Source organism: Triturus cristatus, chromosome 8 (genome assembly GCF_964204655.1).
Source record: "Triturus cristatus chromosome 8, aTriCri1.1, whole genome shotgun sequence".
Lineage (NCBI taxonomy): Eukaryota > Metazoa > Chordata > Amphibia > Caudata > Salamandridae > Triturus > Triturus cristatus.
The window spans coordinates 776,739,220-776,761,067 of NC_140591.1; the positions used below are offsets into that span (position 1 = coordinate 776,739,220).

Sequence of the window (21,848 nt, forward strand, 5' to 3'; positions counted from 1 at the left end):
GGGCTGCCTTAGAGTAGATCGCCACATCAAACACAAATACCTCAGCATAGGAAAGTAACAGTTCTCATGTATCTAATACACATCCTCACTGCCAAAGTTCTCCAGTGCCCTTAGATCTGGGATTGGCCCTGAAGACAAAGATCCTCTTTTGATGCTAGCTGAAGCACAGCCATGAGTATCCCAGCAAATTGCTTCAAGGCCCTGTAGCATAATTTGGGAACAAACAAAAACCCAAACACATCAAGCATGATAATAGAACACCAATAGAATCAGATAAACATTGAAAGTCTGACATGCCACAACTGCAAATTAAAACATAAATCAGCAATTTTGGGTCGAAGCACAAAGAACCTTTTGTATCAAAGGAAGAGGATGTGCTTAATAGAAGTTGGTGTATTTAAAAAATATTAACAAAATGTGATTGCATATATAATTTAAAAAGGGACTATTGTCATTAGGGCAAGCACGGCCATCACAAAAGTTGAGCTCCACCCGATTGAATAGAAACTGTGATGTGGAAAACAGGAGAGGTTGTAAGGTATCAACATTGAATTAGTCCTGCTGAACATGGCAGAAGTTTCCTTAGCCATCTAGCTGTTAGCATTAAATCATCAGTTCTCTTCCAAACTAGACTTAGAGGAGTGTCTGTTGTAAAATTTGTGTATTTCTTTGCACACTTAGGGACTTGTATACTAATTTTTTTCAGCTGGAGTTTGGATGGGCTTTGTAAGAGTGGGTAAATGTATTTTGCAGACCTAGTTTACAACATCTTCTACCTTTCAATACGTGGTTATTTTTATATTCTTGTGGTATTTTCTTCTGTTTTGATTCATTGTTGCTCTTTCTACTGTACTCTATAGTTTTCCCTGATGTTTGGTTAAATGTTCTAATGTTTCTAAACTGTGGTTTTTCTTCGGGTATTATAGGCTTGTTTTGTGCTTTTTTAAAATTGTTATCACTACTAGAGGTTTATTTTTTTCACTTGCTGCTGCTGTCTAAGAACAGTTGTTTTGCAGGGTGCTCCATACAATCACATGTGCATAGAACATTGCTACAGCGAAGAATCAATGCATTCTACATTTAAAAATGACTGGAGTTTAATGAGATTTTTCTCACTAGAAGTAGCTTTAGTTGACAATGCACGTTTAGTTTGAACGGGAGCTCAATGTGTTTCTTTTTTATTTTATTTTGCCAGGTTGATGGTATGGACGTGTTATGTGTCAGGGAGGCCACAAAGTTTGCTGCTGATCACTGCAGGTCTGGCAAGGTGAGTTGCTTCTGATTATTATTTTTATTTTTTATATTCTTTTTCTGTACTGTAAACAGCATGAAACAGCATTAATTCTTCGAGGGGAAAAAGTAGCTGAGAGCCTACTTCCCACCTCCTCTTCTCTTGAATCAGACAAGCCTTGAATTCTTGGAAAGGCAAATGATAGACTCACTGCCACCCCCGTCCCGCCACCCCCCACCTCCCCCACCCACCCCTTGGAGAGAGATACCTTGACAAATCATCTGACCATTTTTGTACTAAGTGGCATAACATTTTATAATGAGGCTACAGTACTTATGCATCTTAATTGTAGATGAACAGTAGCACCTGTTTGGCTGCTCATGTCTAGCTTTCTTTTGTTAACAAAGCATACACATTTCTAGGTCTAAATAGTAGGAATAAAATGTGTGCAATAAATTAAGGAAGAAATGAGACTCATCATGCATCCTAGATCCTAATTCCTTCATATTCTTTTTTTTCCCCATTGATAGTCCTGGGTCTTGTAGCACAGTTGTGCATGTGTGTTTTTAGTTGCTTTACGGAAATATGTTCTTTTTTTTTTTCTGGCATGCAGTGCGACCCCATCAAGCAGGTCCCGGACCCAGCTGTCACCCATGCTCCTGCATCGCTGTTTGCTTCTGCTTTTCTCCTGTTGTGTCCTCGTTTCTGCTTTTTCATTGTTTTCCTCCAATTCTAGATTGCTTACTGCTTTTCCTTGTTCTTTCTCCCTGTTGCCATCGCTTTGGACTGCTTAATTGCTTTTTCCTTGTCTTTCCGTCATTTTTGCTGCTTTTTTCTCATTTTGCCTTTCTCCCGTTTTCCCTCACTTTTTTGTATCATTCCCTTCCTCCCGTTCTCCTTGTTGCTTATTGCCTGCTCCTGCATGCCTCCCATTTTTCCACCTAGCCCTCCCCACCACCTCTAAGCGCCCTCCTTCCTTCTACGACCTTCTTAATGTAGGGCACAGCACAGCTGCACAGTGTACTGGCTGCTGGCGCGCCAAAGGCAAGCCTGTCTACGCCCGTCTGTGCCTGAACCGCTCCCAGCATTGGGCCTCTGGTTCCCAGCCCACCCACAGATAGGACGCTGCTGTCCTCCATGCACTGAACGACCAAGCAAACACTGCTGACGCGCTGCACCACACTCTATGGTACGACTATTCTCCTGCACCAGATGTATCGTCTCCTGCACCAGCATCACCACCTCGACTCCACAAAGCACCACGCTGACCTCTCGCCTCACCACACGAAAAGAAAAACCACTCCTCCGCTGCCTACTCCTCAACACATGCTCCATATGCAAGCATTCCTCTGAATTATGGGACCTCATCGCCACACTCGCACCTGACATCATCTTCCTCACCGAGACCGGGCTCAATGCCGCATCCACTCTAAACATTGCCACTGCGATCCCCGATGGAAACAAAATGACTCCCAGGACCGCACCAACAAGCCGGGAGGAGGATAAGCCTTCATTGAGAGAGACCATATAGTGCACCACAGACATCACTCAAATCTCCATGGAACATCCCCGCTTCAAGCTCCACACTGACAAGTCACCCATCAGAGGCACCCTTGCATACCGACCCCAAGGCCCATACTCTAGCTTCTGCAACACTATCACCGAATTCATTACGCCTCCTAGCCTTGGACTTCAAGGACTATATCTTCCTCTGTGACTTAAATTTCCACATTGACAATCCCAATGACAACCACACTGTACACCACCTCAACAGTATGAGCAACCTCTGATTGACCCAGATCGTCTACGACTCCACGCGCACCACAGGACACACACTGGACCCCATCTTTACCTTTAACAACTGCGTCAAATACAGCCACATCACAGAACTTGCATGGACCGACTATCCCATCGTCAACTTCAGCATCTCAAGCCTGTTCACCACTGACCCCCAAGATGACCAGTGCCCCCCACCGCAGCTGCAACAAAAGTTAAGACCAGCTAGACTGACACTCTTAACACCTCCAACACCTCCTACCTCGCCACCAACCTCGAACCAGAAATTAAGAACTTCAGCACCATTGTCCCCATCAAGACCATCAACCAGAGAAAATCCTTCAAAAGAACTAGCTAGTACACCCAAGAATTCAAAACAGCAAAAGCTAGCAGCAGGAGAGGAGATGGCATGTCAGCAAGGGCACCTCCAACAGGGCAGTCTTCAAGACCTCCCTTAACCTCTACCACTGCCTGCTGAGGGCAACAAAGACAGCCCTAGCTGCACACATCGAAACCAGCGCCAACAACACCAAGGAACTCTTTAACATTAAGGAATTCGCCAACTTGGCTGCCTGCAAAAACAACATCCTACCCTCACAAAAACTAATCAACATCCTCGCCAACTTCTCCCATGACAAGCTTGCAACCTTATACAGAAACTTCTAACTCCAACCTTCACCTGTGTACTTCCTCAATAGATATGCCATCACCGCATCTGACCCGAAACACAGACTGACCACCTGGAACCTATTCTCTACCAAGGGCACCACCTTCACCATGAAATCCATCCACTTGGGAGCTCCCACAGATGTTTTCTGGTACCACATCTTCAGTCTCAGAAACCAAAGGTTCGGCCCGGAACTCACCACCCTGCTTAACACCTCAATCACTACTGCAACATTTCCCAATGCCTGGAAACACGCCAAAGTCAGACCACTTCTCAAAAAAACCCTCTGCCGACACCAACAAACTCAAGAACTACTGACTAATCTGCGTGCTCCTTATCCCAGCCAAGGTACTGGAAAAGATCATCAAAAAGCAACTCATGACACTCCTTGAGCAGTCCAGCTTCCGCAGCAACCACAGCACCTAGACTGCCCTGATTAGGGCCAGAGCAGCCACCGACAACATTAGGACCCTCCTCAACTGAGGGGAACCAGCAGCTCTGATCCTCCACGACTTTTTGGCAGCCTTCGACACTGTATCCCACCACGGACTTATCACAAGACTCAACCACATTGGCATCCAATGGGTCACCCTCAGATGGATCACCTCCTTCCTCCCCGTAAGAACACAGAGGATCCACCTCCCACCTTTCACCTCCGAACCCAAGGATATTGCCTGCGGTGTCCCCCAGGGCTCATCCTTCAGCCCCACACTCTTCAATTCATACATCACCCCGCTGGCCAACATAGTCAGATTGCACGGTCTCAACATAACTTCCTAAGCAGATGACACCCGACTCATCCTCTCACTCATCTACGACCCCAACACCACCAAGACCAGTTTCCACAGATGCACAGACAAGATGGAATCCTTAATGTTTGGCAACAACAGCAAACTATGGAACGACTCCTGGTGCCCATCAGACCTAGGACCCACACCCTCCGACCACGCCAGGAACCTCAAAATCCTCCTTGGTGACAAGCTTGCCATGAAATCACAGATCAACGCAGTCTCCTCCACTTGCTTTCTCACTCTGCAAATGCTACATAAGATCTTCAAATGGCTACCATGGCACACAAGACACACTGTGACACAGGCCCTCATTACCAGTCGACTGGATAATGGCAACGCTCTCTATATAGTAATCGCTGCACACCTCCTACAGAGACTTCCAACCCTATAGAATGCTGCAGCCAGACTCGTGCTCGACCTCCCCCCGACGAATCCACATCACACCCCATCTCAGACAACTCCTCTGGCTGTCTGTACAGAATAGATGCCAATTCACACTGCTGACTCATGCACACAAAGCTAGTTACAACTAAGGACCCGTCTAACTTAACCACCCCTTGAACTTCCACCAACCAGCAAGAACACTACGCTCAGCATCCCTATCACTGGGCCACACTCCCTGCATCTACTGAAGCAGAAGTGGAGGGCGAACCTTCTCCCACATCCCAGCACAGACCTGGAACAGCCTCCCCATGCAATTCAGAACGATCACCTCACTTTTGAAATTCCAAAGACCTGGATTTTAGAATGAGCCTCTGGGACCGGCAAGCACCTGGGAACACGCCGAAGTCAGACCACTACTCAAGCTGTGCTTTAAAAATCCTGATTGATTAATTTATTATTGAAAATATTAGGCCTTCGTTTGCTAGCACTCTCCTCAGCATGCATGGGCAAACTTGACTCGATGCAGAAACTTTGAGGGGAGCTCATTGTAAAACAAGGGGTGAAACATTTTCATTGCTGCTCCATGGCTTTTTGGTCTCCTATGTATTTTATCTGTCTTGATAGGGGATAGAGGCATTCAGTGGGCTTCTCTTTCTTGGACCACAAAGACATATCTTTTACTCTTTACGATGCTATTGTATGTCTTACACAATTTCAGCTTTGATTCCTGCCTGGCTTCTAGTGGTTGTCAGTAGTGATTTTGCAACTTGAGCATGCATTTGTGCATCTATACGTATATACTAGGCATAGGCATCCACTGAGTTGCGAACGTTCAGGAATTGTTCCACCTTGATGCACACTTAGCCTCTGTTTTGCACTAGCCCCAATCAGAGAGATTTTCTGATGTCCTGGTATTGGAACAGAACAACATGGAATGCCTGGTTGTTTTCTGGTTCACACATGGGATAAAAGGCTAATGCTTTGGAACCAGGAAGTGCACTGAGTTTCTACTTTTATCTAGGTCTGTTGTGTTCAAGAGCCCCAAAAAACATTAAGTATTATGGAATGGAGCCACAGAAATGACGACTCCACTGCATGAGATGTGCCCCACCCCTGCAATTAAGATTTATTTCCCATCGGTGCTAGATTGCATGGATGAGAATTGTGTTCGGTCCTGTCACCACTTCATAGAACCCAACCTTCTTAAGAACCAACCTGGGTACTTCTGAGGGCCAAAGGAACCTGAACTTCTAGCTGTCCTGCTTTCAAGTCTTCTAATTAAAAATAAGTCATGGACAATTAGTTTGAGATTCCAGGTGCTGGACCTTCCTCCTATTAAATCGGAGCATTCAAAGTGAAAGTAGATTTATTAGTGCTGTATATAGCAAAGTGGTTAAAATGTAATAATAAGTTTTGTTGGCTATGTTTCATTTGTATCTAAAATCTTTTCTTTAGATTTTGATTCCCAAATTGTTAGTGCATTAAAAGTTTTGAGGACTGCTGGCACGTGTTTTGCTGGAGCAAGAATAATCTTATGTGATCTTTTGCAACGTGTAATAAGAGTTTGGTACCGTCTGAAGCAGTTGTCAAAATTGAAAGGAACTGCTGACCACCGCAATGTTCTCGGAGTCTGAGTCATGGGTAAAAACTGTCCGAAACACAGATGGACATCACTAGAGGTGACCAATTCTTTCTGAGATGTTTCTCATGGACCAGGAGAACTTGCCTGGTGGAGTACAGTCTTAACAGTGTTTACTGAAAGTATGAATAATAATGAAGTGCAACAATCTTGGCTGAATTGAATAATCATGGCAATTTACATCAAGCAGTGGCAAAACTAATAGGTCTTACCTTTGGGACCTATTGGCTTTTCCAACAAGTTGACGCTGTCTAGCATGGCTAACTAATTATAAAAAGACAAACTTTTGACGCAGATGGCTGTGTCATTTTGAAGGCACGTGCGCACCACTCGCTTACAAAATGAACGTTTATTGTTTTTTATTTTTAGTAACTAAAAAGAAAAAGACACCAGAGAATGGTGTGGAAGCAAAATGGGGTTGCCAGTCGGGTGTGGAAACAAAATGAGAGACAAGGGTGTGCACAAGCAACATGAGGGAATGGAAACTACACAGGGAGGGGTAGAGAAGTCTACTGCAAGACAAACTACTCAGGAGGGGAGCACAGAAGCACATGGCAAGATAGAGCAACAAGGAGACTTGGATATCAACACAGGGATGGAAATGATACATGAGGGACAGAGAAGCACACAGTGAAATGGAGCAACACTGAGACTGGGGTGGGGGCAGAGGAGCACCCTGAGACAGAGCAACATGGAGATCGGGGGGAAAGCACAGAAGCACACTGCAGAACCGAACAGCACGGAGACTGGGGCAGAAAAGCACATGGCGAGACAGAGCAACACAGAGTGGGGTGGGGCAGATAAACACACAAAGAATATGGCTGGAAAACGCATGCAGTTTTGAGCGTGTAAGGACACAATAAGGCTTGTCTAAAGTCATGACTGAAAAGTAAAGCCCACACAACCCATCAAATAAACAAATGAGGGACAATGAGGCCAAGCAAAGCCAATCAGTGGAGCTTCTATAAGTTAACAAATTTTCTCTCAGACAGCGCATGAGCCATCTTACGTGAGACCCAAAAAGGGTTGTAAGGTGAAACAAAATTAAACTAGCTCTTTTCTTTGCGAAGGACGTAAGGAAAAGTAATCGTGGAGGTGATTCTTGGCACATAAGACAAGTTTCCATTTCTTGTGCAAAGTCCATTAAGGATAATTTCTTTCACAATCAGACTTTATACATAAAACAGTTTTAACAACAAACCATTCAATAAATTGGCTGTGGAAGAATTGACTATGTGTACCTGTTACTATTGAAGTCATTTTTTGGGCCCAAGATTATTTCTTTTCATTATCTGTTTTGGTGGAAAGAGATAGGATGGAAAACAACGCTTTTCCTCTTTTTAGCTAATTTCTAAAGTCAAATGAATTCTCTTGAATCAAAATGTAGAAATCTGTTGTTATTCCAAGCTTCAAGGAACATATAGGAGCGTACATAACATTTTAATGTGCTGCCCAAAAGATGAGTTGAAGTTTCTTTTAGATCCACAAACCTCCTGGGTAAGACTCTTGTGCTAACATTTGTTATATTTTGCTACTTGCAGGGTCCTATTTTGATGGAGTTGCAGACATATCGTTACCATGGACACAGCATGAGTGACCCTGGAGTCAGGTAAGATTGATTTATGATACAGTGTATAATCTATGCCATGGACATAAGAGGTGCCATTAAGCAGTCATTCTTTATTTAAGAGGAGAACATTGAATAAAAGGACATAGATTTGATAATGTTAAATGACTGTTGGGCTTGGTGTATTAGTTAGATTAAATACAATGTTTCTATCATTTTTACCTATATTGCTTCATTATGCTTCTACACTTTGAGTGCTGACAGAATAGCTTTAAGGAAAACAGGTAGTGAATTAAGTGCTTCTCTAACGACATAAACTGTATATGTACTTTTCTTTCTTAGTTATCGCACAAGAGAAGAAATTCAAGAAGTAAGAAGTAAAAGCGACCCTATAACTCTGCTCAAAGACAGAATGTTAAATAACAATCTTGCGAGCGTCGATGAATTAAAGGTATTGTTGTTTGCCTATAAAAATGGAATTGGTGTTGATAGCCTTATCAATCTTATCTTGAATTTACAAAGCTTGTGGGTAAAATTAGTCTGTTGAAAGTAAACAGTCTGCCATTTTGAATGAAGATCAGTGATTTATTGGTTTGCCATTACTAATGTTGTGCGCAAGTTTTAGTTTGCTCCTAGTCCTCCAGACTTTAATACTCTTATTTTTGCTTTGTTTATTTTCAAAGCTTGGTAAAGGCATTTGTTTGTGCTAACCTGGGCAGCCTTTGATGTACCCCGTTACTGTTATTTATTTTTAATTGCTGCACATATGTGTGCCTCTCCTTTGTAAAACCTAGTTACGAGCGTGAATCTTTTGTGAATAAACATGCTGCGTATTATTCCGCCCTCTAGGGGGTAGGTCTGAAATTATAATTATTCTGGTAGTCCTCTTTTTTTTTGTGTGTGTGTGTGTGTCTGGGCAGTGTCAACCATTTGGGGTACTAGTCCTTCGTTCTTTGACATCAGGCCCCCACCCCGGAATCCTGTTTATTTGGTCTCTTCTTCAGATTTCTTTTCACCATTAGTCCAGAAGCAGAGCGAAGGTGCTGAAGATTTTTCAAAAATCATGACGTTTTTTACTGAGGATTTTGGGTGGAAAACAGACACCGAATGAATATCAACTGTTGCACTGACAACTTGAAGAGAGGATATTTTTTCCACTGACAAAAACAACTGTCAAGAGTGGTTGTACAATGAAGGTGAGGGATGGAACATAACCCCTCCATTGATATTGACTAAAGTGCCACCATAAGTACTTCCAAAAGGACAGCCACGAAGTATGCAACCTCTGTCTGCCAAAAGACCATGGCGCAGTGGGCTGCTATGCGTGTGCTCCATTTCAGAAAAAACAAGGGAAAAGCAGAGGTGGGCACGTTTCGCCATGGCACCGGCTAAGAATTTGCTAACCCTAGGTCTGGTACAGCCTGCTTGCTTCTGCCGGAAGGGGCTGTCTCTGGCAGTGAGGACAGGTGGGAAGATAAACGGAATGGTGGCATTGTGCTTCTCCCTGGTACCTCACGCACAGTTACACGAGTCCACTTCAGAAGTGGCCTCAAGCGCAGTGGTTACAGACAACTGGCATTTAGGAGTATTTAGTTGTTGTCACTGCAAAGGTACAGAAAAAGATTCAGTGGTGGAACACAAAAAACATCACGGTGAGCAGGCCTTTCAAACATCCAACTCGCTCAGTGGCCATCACGACGGAGGCATTCAACACAGGGTGGAGGATGCACGTGGCAAAACAGCACATTAAAGGCCCATCGAGCCCGGAAGAAGCAGTCAAACACATAAATATCCTGGAACAGAAGCAGTTTTTGTGGCGCTGAAAGCTGTTAAAAAACCGGGCACGAGGCAAGTGGTCCAAATTCAAATAGACAATACAACAACAACAACGTTCCACCTCAACAAACAGGAGGGAACAAAATCACATGGGCTCTCCTAGTTAGGTCTGGACATATGGAGTTGAGCCATCAAAAAGAGGATATCACTAGTAGCTGTTCTAGTCCAAGTGAACTGGGAAGCGGACAGGCTAAGCAGACAAGAAAACTCCTCACATGAGTGTGGACTAAAACAAAAAATAGTGAACATCATCTTCCACAAATAGGGAGAACAACAGATAGCTTTTTCCCAACACAGGTGAACGCAAAATGCCAAAGCTTTGCTTGTAGGTACCTTCACCTAAGCCCTTTTCATAGACTGATCAGGGCCATTTGCGTACGTTTTTCTGCCAACTCCAATGATACATCTCGTGCTGAACAGATGCAGATAGGACTCCATGATACTAAAACTGATCACTCAACAGTGAGCTAGACAAACATGGTTCTCGAAGCTGGTGTAGATGGCAGAGTAATAAATTGCAACCTCAACAGGACTTGTTAACTATTAATGGGCATCCGATATACCACCCAGAGCCAGCAATACTCAGCTTAGGAGTTTGGTTCCAGAGGACGTAGAGTTTGGCCACCAACCTCTACCAAACAGGACCATGGAGGTTCTCAAGGAGGCCAGAAGAGGAAACACAATAAGGTGCTACTTGACAAAATAGAACAGAATTACACGTTGGTGTAAGCAACAGGTGCATAACCCAAACAATTAGGAGATGGTCCAAGGGAGAAGGTTTAAAGACCTGCAAGGAAAGCATCCCCTTTACAATTACAAATATAACACTAAACATTTTCGGGTCTGTGCTAGCACAAAGAAGCCTGCGAAGCGACGAGCTGGTGTCTCACAAAATCTCCGTATGGGAGAAATCCCTTCTAGGACGAATGCCCTCACCCACCATAGGTGGCATGCTTCATAATATGGGTATCTCCTCTTAGTGGGAAAACCTAGTCCAACTAAGGTCTACAACTCCCTCAATATGAGATTAAAACTACATAGTAGGAGCAAAACAAAACTATTTATTAACTTGCTCGCACTGGTAGGATTAAAAAGCAGTGCATAAAGCAGTATGGATTTAAAGTGCTTGGTATCAAAAGAAGGTCTACATATTTCAGCCTGCTTGATCTAAGAGAGTATCTAGGCTTTTGTCAGGACCAGAAAGGACTAATGCTGCTGCTAAAACAAAGTGAAAGAAACGTGATGGTGATACCAAACCATTAATCCTATTTTTCTTTGTCTGATTTTACTGTATCTACCCAAAATGTTGGATAAGCAGCCACACCTCAACCTGGGGACAGCTCAGGGAAGGGGGGCCCGCTCTCTCGGTCGGTAAACCGTCATGGTACATGAGCTGGGACTGTAGGTGATATTTGTAAGAAACAGGTAGTCAAGGACTAATGGGCACAGGAGTTCACTGTGATCAAATACCTCACTCATCTCCTAGACAAATCATTATCCTACACCTCTATAAAAGTGCATGTCTCCACCCTAGTCACACACACTAGAAAACTCACAGGAATACGTTCCGTCAAAGCTCGGACACCTACAGGAGGCTTGAAGGGGCAAAAAGAATAGCTGCAACAAGAGATAGGCCCTCACCTCTATAGAACCTAAACCTGATGTTAAATTAATGATGAGCCCATTCGAGCCAATGCACAAAGTAGATCTCAAACACCAAACCCTTAAGGCAGGCTTCTTATATGCTGTCACTTCTTTATGAGGAGTTGCTGAGTTCATAGCACTCCCAACACCGGAACCCCACCTGCAAGTGAACGAGGGTGGGGTGGTTATGAGAACAAACCCACAGTTTCTCCCAAAGGTTAACACTCACTTAAATGTCAACCAAACATTGCAGTTATCAATCTTCTTCTAAAACCCATACACACAAGCAGAAAGGAGTCTACACACTAGACGTAATATAGGAAATCATGTTCTTCTTAAAAGAAACAAGTAACATCAGCAAAACAAGCCAGTCTCATTTATGCCAAGCAACAAGAGCGCACCGGTCATCAGGGAAGCCATCGCTAGGTAGATAGTCCATGCTATTCAGACATGCTACAAGATGGCTGGCATACTGCTTACTCAAAGACCACTCTTCGAGCAAAAAGGGGCCACACTGACATTTATGCTCAAAACATTATGTAGCCTCATTAACCATAGATCATGCCATTTTCTTCACATACACCTTGTTTAAAATCTATTAGTAGGTAACAAACTACTTATTCTTCTTTTGCCATGTAAGAGTCCCAAACACACATATTATGACAAGCCTTCAATTAATGTCAGAATAGGTGCTTGATTAATTCACAAGTCGTAAACAATGAAGAGTAGCCCGTCCATACATTTAATGTTAATGCATCCGTTTTTTTCTTGTGAAACCTACTTGTATTCTGTTGACATAACACTTACAAAAGAAAAGAAATATCAGTTCGGTAACAAACGTTTTTCATTGGTCATCAAATGAAAAAATGGGTCCTGTTACATTAAAAAAAAAAAGAAGGACCTATAGAAAAGCAAATTATATGTCGGAAATTGTGGGGATGAGTGATGAAACTGGATGTAGAATGATTTCTTTGAGAAAGGCTGTCCCCAGAAATGAGAAAAGCCAGCATGACAAGCTTTTTTCACACTTTGATCCCCACCCCTTTCTCGCCAGCAAAATATCTGAGACAGGCAATCAGCACTACTGCCTCTCACATTGCTGGTCTGTTCTACAGACAGAGATTGATAAAAGATGCAATGATTATACCACTATTAAACAGTTCCAGTCTTCTTCTAGTGTAAATGGTAAATTTAAGTTCCAAACATGCCAAATCTACCCGTATGTCAGGAACGTCATGACAAGTGTGGGGCAGACTGTAATAAACACATTGTGAAGTTCTGACAACCAATCAAGATTTCAAATTGCTTTGAGGTTTAGACCGCTTTAATGGATGTGTAAGGCTACTATGGAGTCTAGACCTGGGGTAGTTTATATTCTGGTTTTCAGCTGCTTTCAGTACTGTAGATTATTGGCTGTTAAAATGATCACTAGACAGAGCTAGGATAGACAGACAGCCAAGAAACAAATCCCATATTTCTTCTAAGAGGGAGTCAATCTAGTGTATTTCGGCCAGTTTGCCCTCATCAGTATTGCTTAGTTGTGGGGCAGTATGAGGTTCCACCCATTCCCTCTCCTGTGTAGTGTATACATAGGACTTTAGCCTGTGGCATGCACACATATAATCATAATGTTTAAAGTTATGAACAAGATGCCAAACCTGTGGTGCGGCTGGAGTTAGAAGGTAGGAAGTGTTACATCTCAAGAGACATTCAGCTGAATGAGGTTGAATAATCTAGTTGGGCAGTTGGGTTAAAACACTGTTGATGGAGTTGGTTTGCTGTATGCTAGCAATACCACTTTCCATGTGACTTAAATGTCTATGCATTGCACTCAAAAGAGCTAAGAATAGCTATAGTTGGGACCCCTCCTTTCATAGCAACACACCTTAGAAAGTAGTTGAACAGTGAAATGATTTTACACTGGTTTTGTCACTCACTCTTATTGAGATCGTTCTTCCTACCCATGCCATTGGAAGTTTTTGTAGTGCGCCAACATCTGACACTGGGAAACGGAAGAAACCATTGCCTATCTATTTGTAGTTAATTCCATTTTAAGGTACTTCAATTGTCTTGGAGAGCATTCTGGGTAAATGGTCTCTCCTTTCTCTGTTATATCAAATTGTATCAACTCATGAAGCCTTACAAATGTGAAATCGGGTACCTGTAGAGTAGCATGTAGGTGCCCACAGCTATATATATTGCATCCCCCATCCAGATACTCTAGTAAGAGACATGATATTCTAGTAGGCCCTGAGGTTGCTCTTAGTAAGCTAATTTGTGATTCTAGATGTAATTCAATAAGAGCACTTCCTCCCTGTTAGCCATGCTCAAAAGAGGTGGTGTTAATGTCACAGGACTGGTTATACAGTCTGAAACGTTTTGCGCCTTTAAACATATATCTACTGTGTTTTTAAATGTCTCACTCCTGGATTGAAATCTCCATGACCCTCTTCCGTGGCACCCTGTGGATGTACCGTACACAGTATGTATTCAAAAGACATCCAGATCTTTGGATCCAAATGTGATAATTTGACTATGACCCCCTGCATTGGTAATGTCTAAGTAAGGATGAGTAACAGGCTAAAGCTAATCTGATAACACAGCTTCCATGAATGCTAGAGTTTAGCAATTTATGACTAACCCCAGAATAATTACTGACTACAAACTCGCAACTTAAACATGAGGAAGTTGCCTTTGGTGTTAGACTGGTTTGAGAGTTCACTACCCAGATTTGTTTTCTTTTTAGTTTTGTGTTTAATTAGATACTTGCTTCTTTTCCATACAGGATGTCTCTTTTCTCCTGTAACGTGCACTCTGCAAATATTTTGCATTTGTGTCTTCTGTCTTTCCAGGGCTGCAGGTTTAGAGGTCGCAGGCCAGGTTTTTTTTTTAATCTGAATTAATGTAAACCACTTTTCAAGATCTAAGCGCCCTTCTATTTAATAATATGTCCTTGTTTTATAGTCCTCTTCTCGCTACAAGATTTTCCTCTTGGCTGTGATATTTACTTTAAGAATTTCAATATCTTTATAACTCCACATCCATCTTACATTTATGAGACTTTCCTTATTGTGCAAGGGGATTTAAAACCGCTTGTCAGCTCATCTCTGGACTGCCTCCAGAAATTGGTCATAATTGGTTCAATCGGTAACAGTACTTGCATTTTTTAATGATTTTTGCATCTGGCATTTATCCCAATAATCTACTCTGTCTTCTTACATAGTGTTCACGTGTGTGAGGTCCTCTAATATCATATGGTTTCTTTTCCTGTTAAATTACCTTTTAGACTTCACCGTGTGGCGATATTTCAGCCTTAATTAACCTTTTTTCCATTCTGAGGCTAGGTTTTGTACTATTTTTGCTCCAAGTTGGGGAGCACTGTTGGCATGCACTTGCTGCTTTGGAGTTGGAATTAGCTGTTGCTTTCCTATATTTCAGGCAAAAGGCAAAGATTCTCTTGGCGGCCTCAAAGCATGTGTAATTACATAAAATTCGGCAGTGCCACATTGAGGGTAAGAGGCGCATATCATCTCGAGTTCCAGGGGGGGATCAGTCCACCTAACGATTAGAAGCGGGAACTACACATTTGTAATCATTTCTTTCTGCCATGAAACAAACAAATGTCACAAAATCTCCCTAAAATTGTGCAGTCCTGGAAGCCTACAGTAATATGGACTGAATGTCTGCCTCCACTCATAGATAAATACATGGAGGATTAATAACCAACTGAAGCTTAACACCACAAAAACAGATATCATTACATTTAGACAATACCACAAACATGAACTTCAAGACATATGGCCAAACAAATTTGACACCCCTCCTACCACACCAAGAAAGGTGAGGAGCTTAGGAGTGGGCATGAACTCAAACCTTTACCTGATAAGACAGGTTAACAAAGTCCAGAAATGCACCCATCACACCATGAAAATCTTATGCTGGATTTTACCATACAATTGATATAAAAAAAAGCTGATGACCATTCTGCCCCTCATAATATCGCAGCTCGTCTAAACCAATGGCATTACCTTGCCACTCCAGGATTCATTATATGTAAACGGTAACAAATTCAGAATGCTGTAGCAAGACTGCTCCTCTGCCTACACCCCAGGGAACATGTCACCAATCCTATGGGCACCCCACCGGCTACACATAGTTAGAAGATCAATGTTCAAAGCGCTATGCATACTACACAGAGCCTTGCAAAAAAAAGGGCCACTATATCTTCAAATAAAATGTAAACTGTACAAATAAAGCCGAGATCTCTGCTCCAGACTAGCCCCTCTTATTAACTTACCGCCTTAAAATAATAAATGCATTAAAGGACCTTCTCATTTGGTCCAAGCTGCAAAACTGGAACACTCTACAGGGCAAGATCTGCTGCCTCCACGCTCCTATTGGCAACTCCCAATACCCTACAACTTCATAATCCAGTAGATGATAACCACTGCTGCCTACATCCTTCACCCAGCCCTCTTTCAAAATAGTATTGTCACCCCAGGACACCTACCCCCCTTTTCTGGCCTACTGGTCTATTAAACATTCGGCGGTCTCAGAAGACAATGACTGCTTTTCCAGATATTTCCTAATTCTGAACAAAGGGGAGGGGGGGAATCTTCGTCCCATTTTAGATCTGAGCATCCTCAACAATTTTTATGGTAGAAAATGTCAAGATAGTCACATGATTTAGTAGTAGCTATTGGTCTTCTGGCACAAGACCTCAAGGGCAACTAACTCAAAATCTGATCGCTCAAGGGTGGAGACTGCCATTTCTAATTTTCACTGTTCCCTTTGCTCTGGCTTCAACATTGAGTGTGGTTGCAAAGGTGATATCTGAGGTGACGGAACTTCTACAGTGCAGGGCAGTGTGTTTGTACCCTTATCCCGATGAATGCTTGATTATTGCAGCAACCTTAGAATTATTACTGAACGACAGTAATTAACACAACCTGTCTTTTTGCACAAGATTGTTTTCTCTCTAAATCAAAAGAAGTGTTTGATGCCATATCAACAGATCCGCTTTTGAACATTCCTACCAACAAACCGGCTTCTCGGTATTCAGACCATTGTCATGAAATTAGCGACCAACTTGTCTCAAACAGTAAGACCAATATTGAGCTATCTGGCCCATCTGTTGCCTCAGGCTTGTCTTTGCAGGAGAGCTCTTCAATGACTCTGCATCTTCAGTGAAACTAGCATTATTATGGCAGCTTCAAAGACATTAGCCTGCTTCGTTCCACTAATACAGACTATAAACTAGTGGATAAACCATTTTGACCTTCCTGGCCACAGCTGACAGTAGTTAACAGATGCTTCCTTGAATGGAAGTGGAGCACACCTCAGACACCAGACGTTTATTGTTCTTTGGTTCCATAGGACAGACGTGTGTGTGTGATCTGTGAGCCCTTTCTGCTTGCATCCCATTGACCTATTTTTTTCTACTGGCAAAGTTACTTAAGCCACCCGGTCTGCGTTAAGTGGCATGAGGTATTTGTTTTCACCGGAGATTACCTTGCCCGTGTTCTTCCATATCACCCTTCGAAGGATGAGGAGAAATTGCATATGTTGAACCACAGGAGGGCTCTCAGTCACTACACTACACCACTGCTGTTTACAGTAGATCATAAAATCTTCATAGGATTGGAGGGTCCCAGGTTACGCAAGGCATACCATCTCCTGATCCCTTTCTCAGTTTAAGCACTGTTATTAGTTGATAGGAAATTCTCCACTTCAAGGACTTTGTACTCAGTCAGTCGGGGGGATGGCTGCCACTTGGTCTCTTTTACAATGAGTCTAAGTGCAGACAATTTGCTAAGCTGCCACTTGGTCCTCTTTACGTTACATTTCTAAGCACTATTGTCTAAATACGGATGTGCTTGCCAAGTCTATGATTAGGAGAGCAATTCTTCACTCCTTTCTGTTATGAATCTCCCTGATGGTATCCTCAACCAGCTTCCGAGCATGCTTTGGGAGGGTTTCACATGATAAAAAATATGGGAGTATGCATGCATTATAAGAACAAGTTACTTTCAATAATGTCCTTTCTGAGAGATATGGCCCTAATTCCACTCGCCAGGTTCCATGGATTTCAGGTTCCAACTCAGGCCATATACAAGATCCAAAATCAGGAATTAAGAACTTGAGACCTGAGCTAAAATGATGCTAGAAGGAGTGCACAGGAGGGATAGGAGACTTGGGTAGAAGCCATTGACAGAAAAAAGCTAGATTGAGGTGTCTCATCAAGGAGCGCTTGAGCGAGTATGATAATGGAACAACTCTACAAACCAATTGACTCCCACTACAGAAGTGCCATTTTACACTCCGCAGAAAATTAACAGCTCCATAGATAAATCCATACATCCCCTTTACTGTGCTACGTCAAACTGTAGTCAAAAACCCAGTCTAGCCTTCATCTGTGAATTAATGTGTATGGAAGAAACTGGATATAACAAAGTGCTGAGGGAGTAAGTCCCAGAGGCTTTATCATATGGTTATTCTAGAAGGATTTTCCTAATTTGGAGGACAGGGTTATTAATTGTCAAATTCAGGGGGCACATAGATTTGCATTTCAAAAATATAAAGACAGTAAGATCTCACCCATGAGCAATTCTGATATGTGGGAAACGTCATCTTTGGCCAGCTCATCTATCAACCTGCAGTACCTACCAAACTGGCTAAAGCTGATTTCAGTTCATTTGGATGACAAACCCTCTCTAGGAAGAAGGAGCCGGCCAAACTGTAAATAATTTGAGACAATCATATGTTCATATATACTTCAGAGATGCGTGCAAAAATATTTAGACCTATGGTCACAAGAGGGCACATTTGATGTTGATTAAGAGTGACTTAATCATGCTTATACTTTCTTTATGGTATTATACCTAGATGAGGGGGCAGCATTGTCTCTTCCCTAGCCACTGATTACTTGAAGCTCTCTTTCTTTCTTTTAGAATGGAGGGGTTAGCCTGGCTTCCCAGGAGGCCAGTAAAACCTCAGAAGAGAGGTTGGGGGAAGAGAATAGCTTTTTGTGCGTGGGGAGTACCAGCAGTGTAGGTAGCAGAGCGAAGGGCTGGATAGAGGTGCAGTTTTGGTAAGAAAAAATTGTTTATTAAAGCTGCTCATCCATCTTTGAGAATGTCTTAGATTCAAATTAACCTAGGAAGTTAATGATATTCGTGAGAATGGTATTTCTGTTTATATATTGAATGTAACAGGTTTCAGAAATATACCAAAAATGTGCAGCGTTCGGTAAGAACTCTCCTATATAGGTGTAGAAATTGTGCGCCTTCAGGAAACGCATTTGACTAAGCATGATCCTGACCTATTGCATTGGCTTCAGTTTAATGTACCCGGAGTTACAAAGCAGCTAATCCAGGTAAATGTTGTGCCCTTATTAAGAACAATGTGTGGCTGTTTCTTTGTATAAAATTCTCACATCTTATATCAGTGCACCTATAACCAAGCACAGTCTGACCATAACCAGCTAATATTTTGTCTATCTCCATATTATTCGGCCTTGGAGCTAATTCCAAGAAAGTGAATCTTAAATAGAAATTTGCTCACAGTTGCGAATTTCCATACATGCACAACTAACATTTCTGAAAGATTTAGTTAACAGGAATGAGCGTTCTGCTTCAGTTGGAGTATTGTGAGATTCTCAAAAATGTATGGTTAGTGGTGCTATCCTCAGATTTATCTTCCAAAGGGTTGGAGTTGTCAAATTGGAAATAGAATAACCTTGAGACTCCATCCGAATATTAGAAATCTAACATGGGAATCTAATTCAGCATTGTGCTCGCCACCTGAAAGAAGAGGGTACTTTATAAATAAAAACTAGAGACAGTCAATATGTTGCTCAAAAAAGTTCATGGACTTAGGTGGCTTGTAACCTACGACGTAGCTGCTTTGACAAAGACAAGAACATGGGTCACATCTTGGTACTTCCAGTCAAAGAATGAGCCTGTAATAATTTTGTTAAGGTTATTCTTGTCTCTAAGTGGGCTGAAGGTAAGGGCATGGATCCAATCTTAAAAACATTTTACTCCTTCTCTTGCCATTTGTATAAGCATAACTGCTCGCCTACTTATACTTCTGAATCTTAGAGGGTTTTCTCCACTATTTTCACTCTAGTATTTATAAGCTTAATCATTAGTTTGACATGAAAGCTGCCCTACTCCCCACTTAGAGGAGACATACTTTGTGATTTTTTGGAAGAGAGATAAGGCTCCCAGGTTATGTGGCTCTTATCAACAGATATCACTTATCAACAATGATTCTAAAATATGTTCTAAAATTTTAATTTATATATTGGCTTCACTGATAAGGAATAGGTAGACTATGCATCTCGGGTTTATTCCTGTTCGTTTCTTATATTGTTTTTTTTGCATTTGTTCGTGAATTAAATAAAATATTACATCATTTGTGTATTGTTTTGTAGAACAAATCATCGAAATTGCTAAGGCTGGGTTCTCCAACTTCCAGTAATGACTCTGTGGGGGTCCCTAGATTCCAATAATTATTCAGGGAGCTTCCCTGGATTCCAGTAATGATTAAGCGGGAACCCACAGAAGTCAAAAGGTTAAGAATCACTTGTTGAGCATGGCGGGGGATACATTCAAGTATTACCCTTGGGCACAAAATACTGAATTTTTCCAGACTTCGGTATCCGTATAAAATCAAGTTCTTTGCTCTACCCCCAAAAGGTTATATGCCTGGGGTTCACAGGCAAATTCTTAATACTTATGCTGCGTATACATGGAGGCTGATAGGGGTCATCTATTGATCATCAACTTCAAGATCCAGTCAATTACTTGGTATTGTTCTTCTTCCCTTTTCCAAATTAATTTTACTTGGATTTTCTTTCAAAATTCCTAGAGTGTATGTTGGTGTTCTGTATTACTCTTATAGCACGATTGTGTTACAATGGCTTAAATGGACCGCAATCCTTCTCGTATGCAGTGGTGGTGGCCCCAGTTTGTTGATATCTGTGGGATGTATATTGATTTTACGATGCAACCGGGAACATTGTAATTTGTGAAGAATTTGGCACGGATCATTTTCTGGAAATCCACTGTTTTCCCGTCTTATTATGACCATGTATAAATGTAGTATTCTTTAATAGTCTTGCTGGTTTGTGCTTTTATATGTGATGCACTTTTTAATTTATTTAAGCTATGAATATAAGTATATGAAATATGGATTATACCGATTATGTTTTGTATAATTTCATGCTGCTTTATAGATTTTGTATGGTAATTTCATTAAAAAAACAAAGAAGAAAAAATAAACCTGTTTTTTGGCACATTGTCAACCTACAATTTCAAAGTTTGATACTTTTTCGATAATCATTTTTTGTTCAGGAAAAATGTTTTACAATTGTTGAGGTTTACATTTCACACTACAAACATCATAAAGACTTTGTAACAGAGTTTGGGGTTGAGCTAATTTCTGAAAAGGCTAAATATGCATTTTCATGTTTTGCAGGAAATTGATGTTGAAGTAAGAAAAGAGATTGAAGAAGCTGCACAGTTTGCCACCACAGACCCAGAACCTGCTCTAGAAGATCTGGGTAACCATATCTTTGCCAACGAGCCACCCTTTGATGTGCGCGGGTCAAATCTTTGGATAAAGTACAAGTCTGTCAGCTAAACATCATGCCTTTTCAAATTCAATTGAAGTCTGTTACAATATTGCTATCGCCGTATAAATTCTCAGTTCATTTAATATCTCCTTAAGAACCTGCTGTCAAAGTTAAATGTATTACTACTATAGAGTTTAAGGACTGAAGACCTTTATATTGGTGCTACAAAATCTGCAATTTTCTGGATCATTGCTCATTTAAACCTGTTGGGGAAATATGCAAAGTTTTTGATGAACGTTTATTAAGAGAAGTACAAAAAGGACTGTGGTTCTGCCAAGGACACAATTTTAATTGATAATTGAGCTCCGAAAGCCTTTGGGCTAATTTATTTATTGAAACAAAATTAACACAGCGAAATTCTATTCTTTTTATTGGTTACGAATCATGTCACTTACCTATACATTAAATCATTAAACTTTGATGGGAAAGGAATTGCTTGTCTTTATTTCAGAAAATCTTTTTTAACAATGAAAGCCAAGCAGCCATTGCTTGATGGTATTAAAATACCCTAACAATATATTAATGAGTAGTACTGTAATTCGAGTTGATACTGTGGAGTTTGTGGTAATAATTTTGAAAAGTAATCCCTTTTTTCCAGTGCTTCTTGCCTCACTTATTAAAATGTTTCTTCCATTAAAAAAGATCAGCTATCTTTTGAATATTATTTTTTTCA

At 41.5% G+C, this 21,848-nt stretch overlaps 1 protein-coding gene across 2 annotated transcripts in view; it reads left to right on the forward strand.

The window, feature by feature from the left end:
• LOC146805084 (pyruvate dehydrogenase E1 component subunit alpha, mitochondrial) overlaps positions 1-21,607 on the forward strand; it is a 101,872-nt gene extending 80,265 nt beyond the window's left edge. For both annotated transcript variants that reach the window (XM_085622220.1, XM_085622219.1), the window contains 4 exons: positions 1,196-1,267; positions 8,030-8,097; positions 8,398-8,506; positions 21,019-21,607. In XM_085622220.1, coding sequence (XP_085478346.1) covers positions 1,196-1,267; positions 8,030-8,097; positions 8,398-8,506; positions 21,019-21,183 — 414 coding nt within the window. In that variant the 3' untranslated portion in view covers positions 21,184-21,607. The remainder of the gene's footprint in view (positions 1-1,195; positions 1,268-8,029; positions 8,098-8,397; positions 8,507-21,018) is intronic.
• Positions 21,608-21,848: the final 241 nt, after the last annotated feature.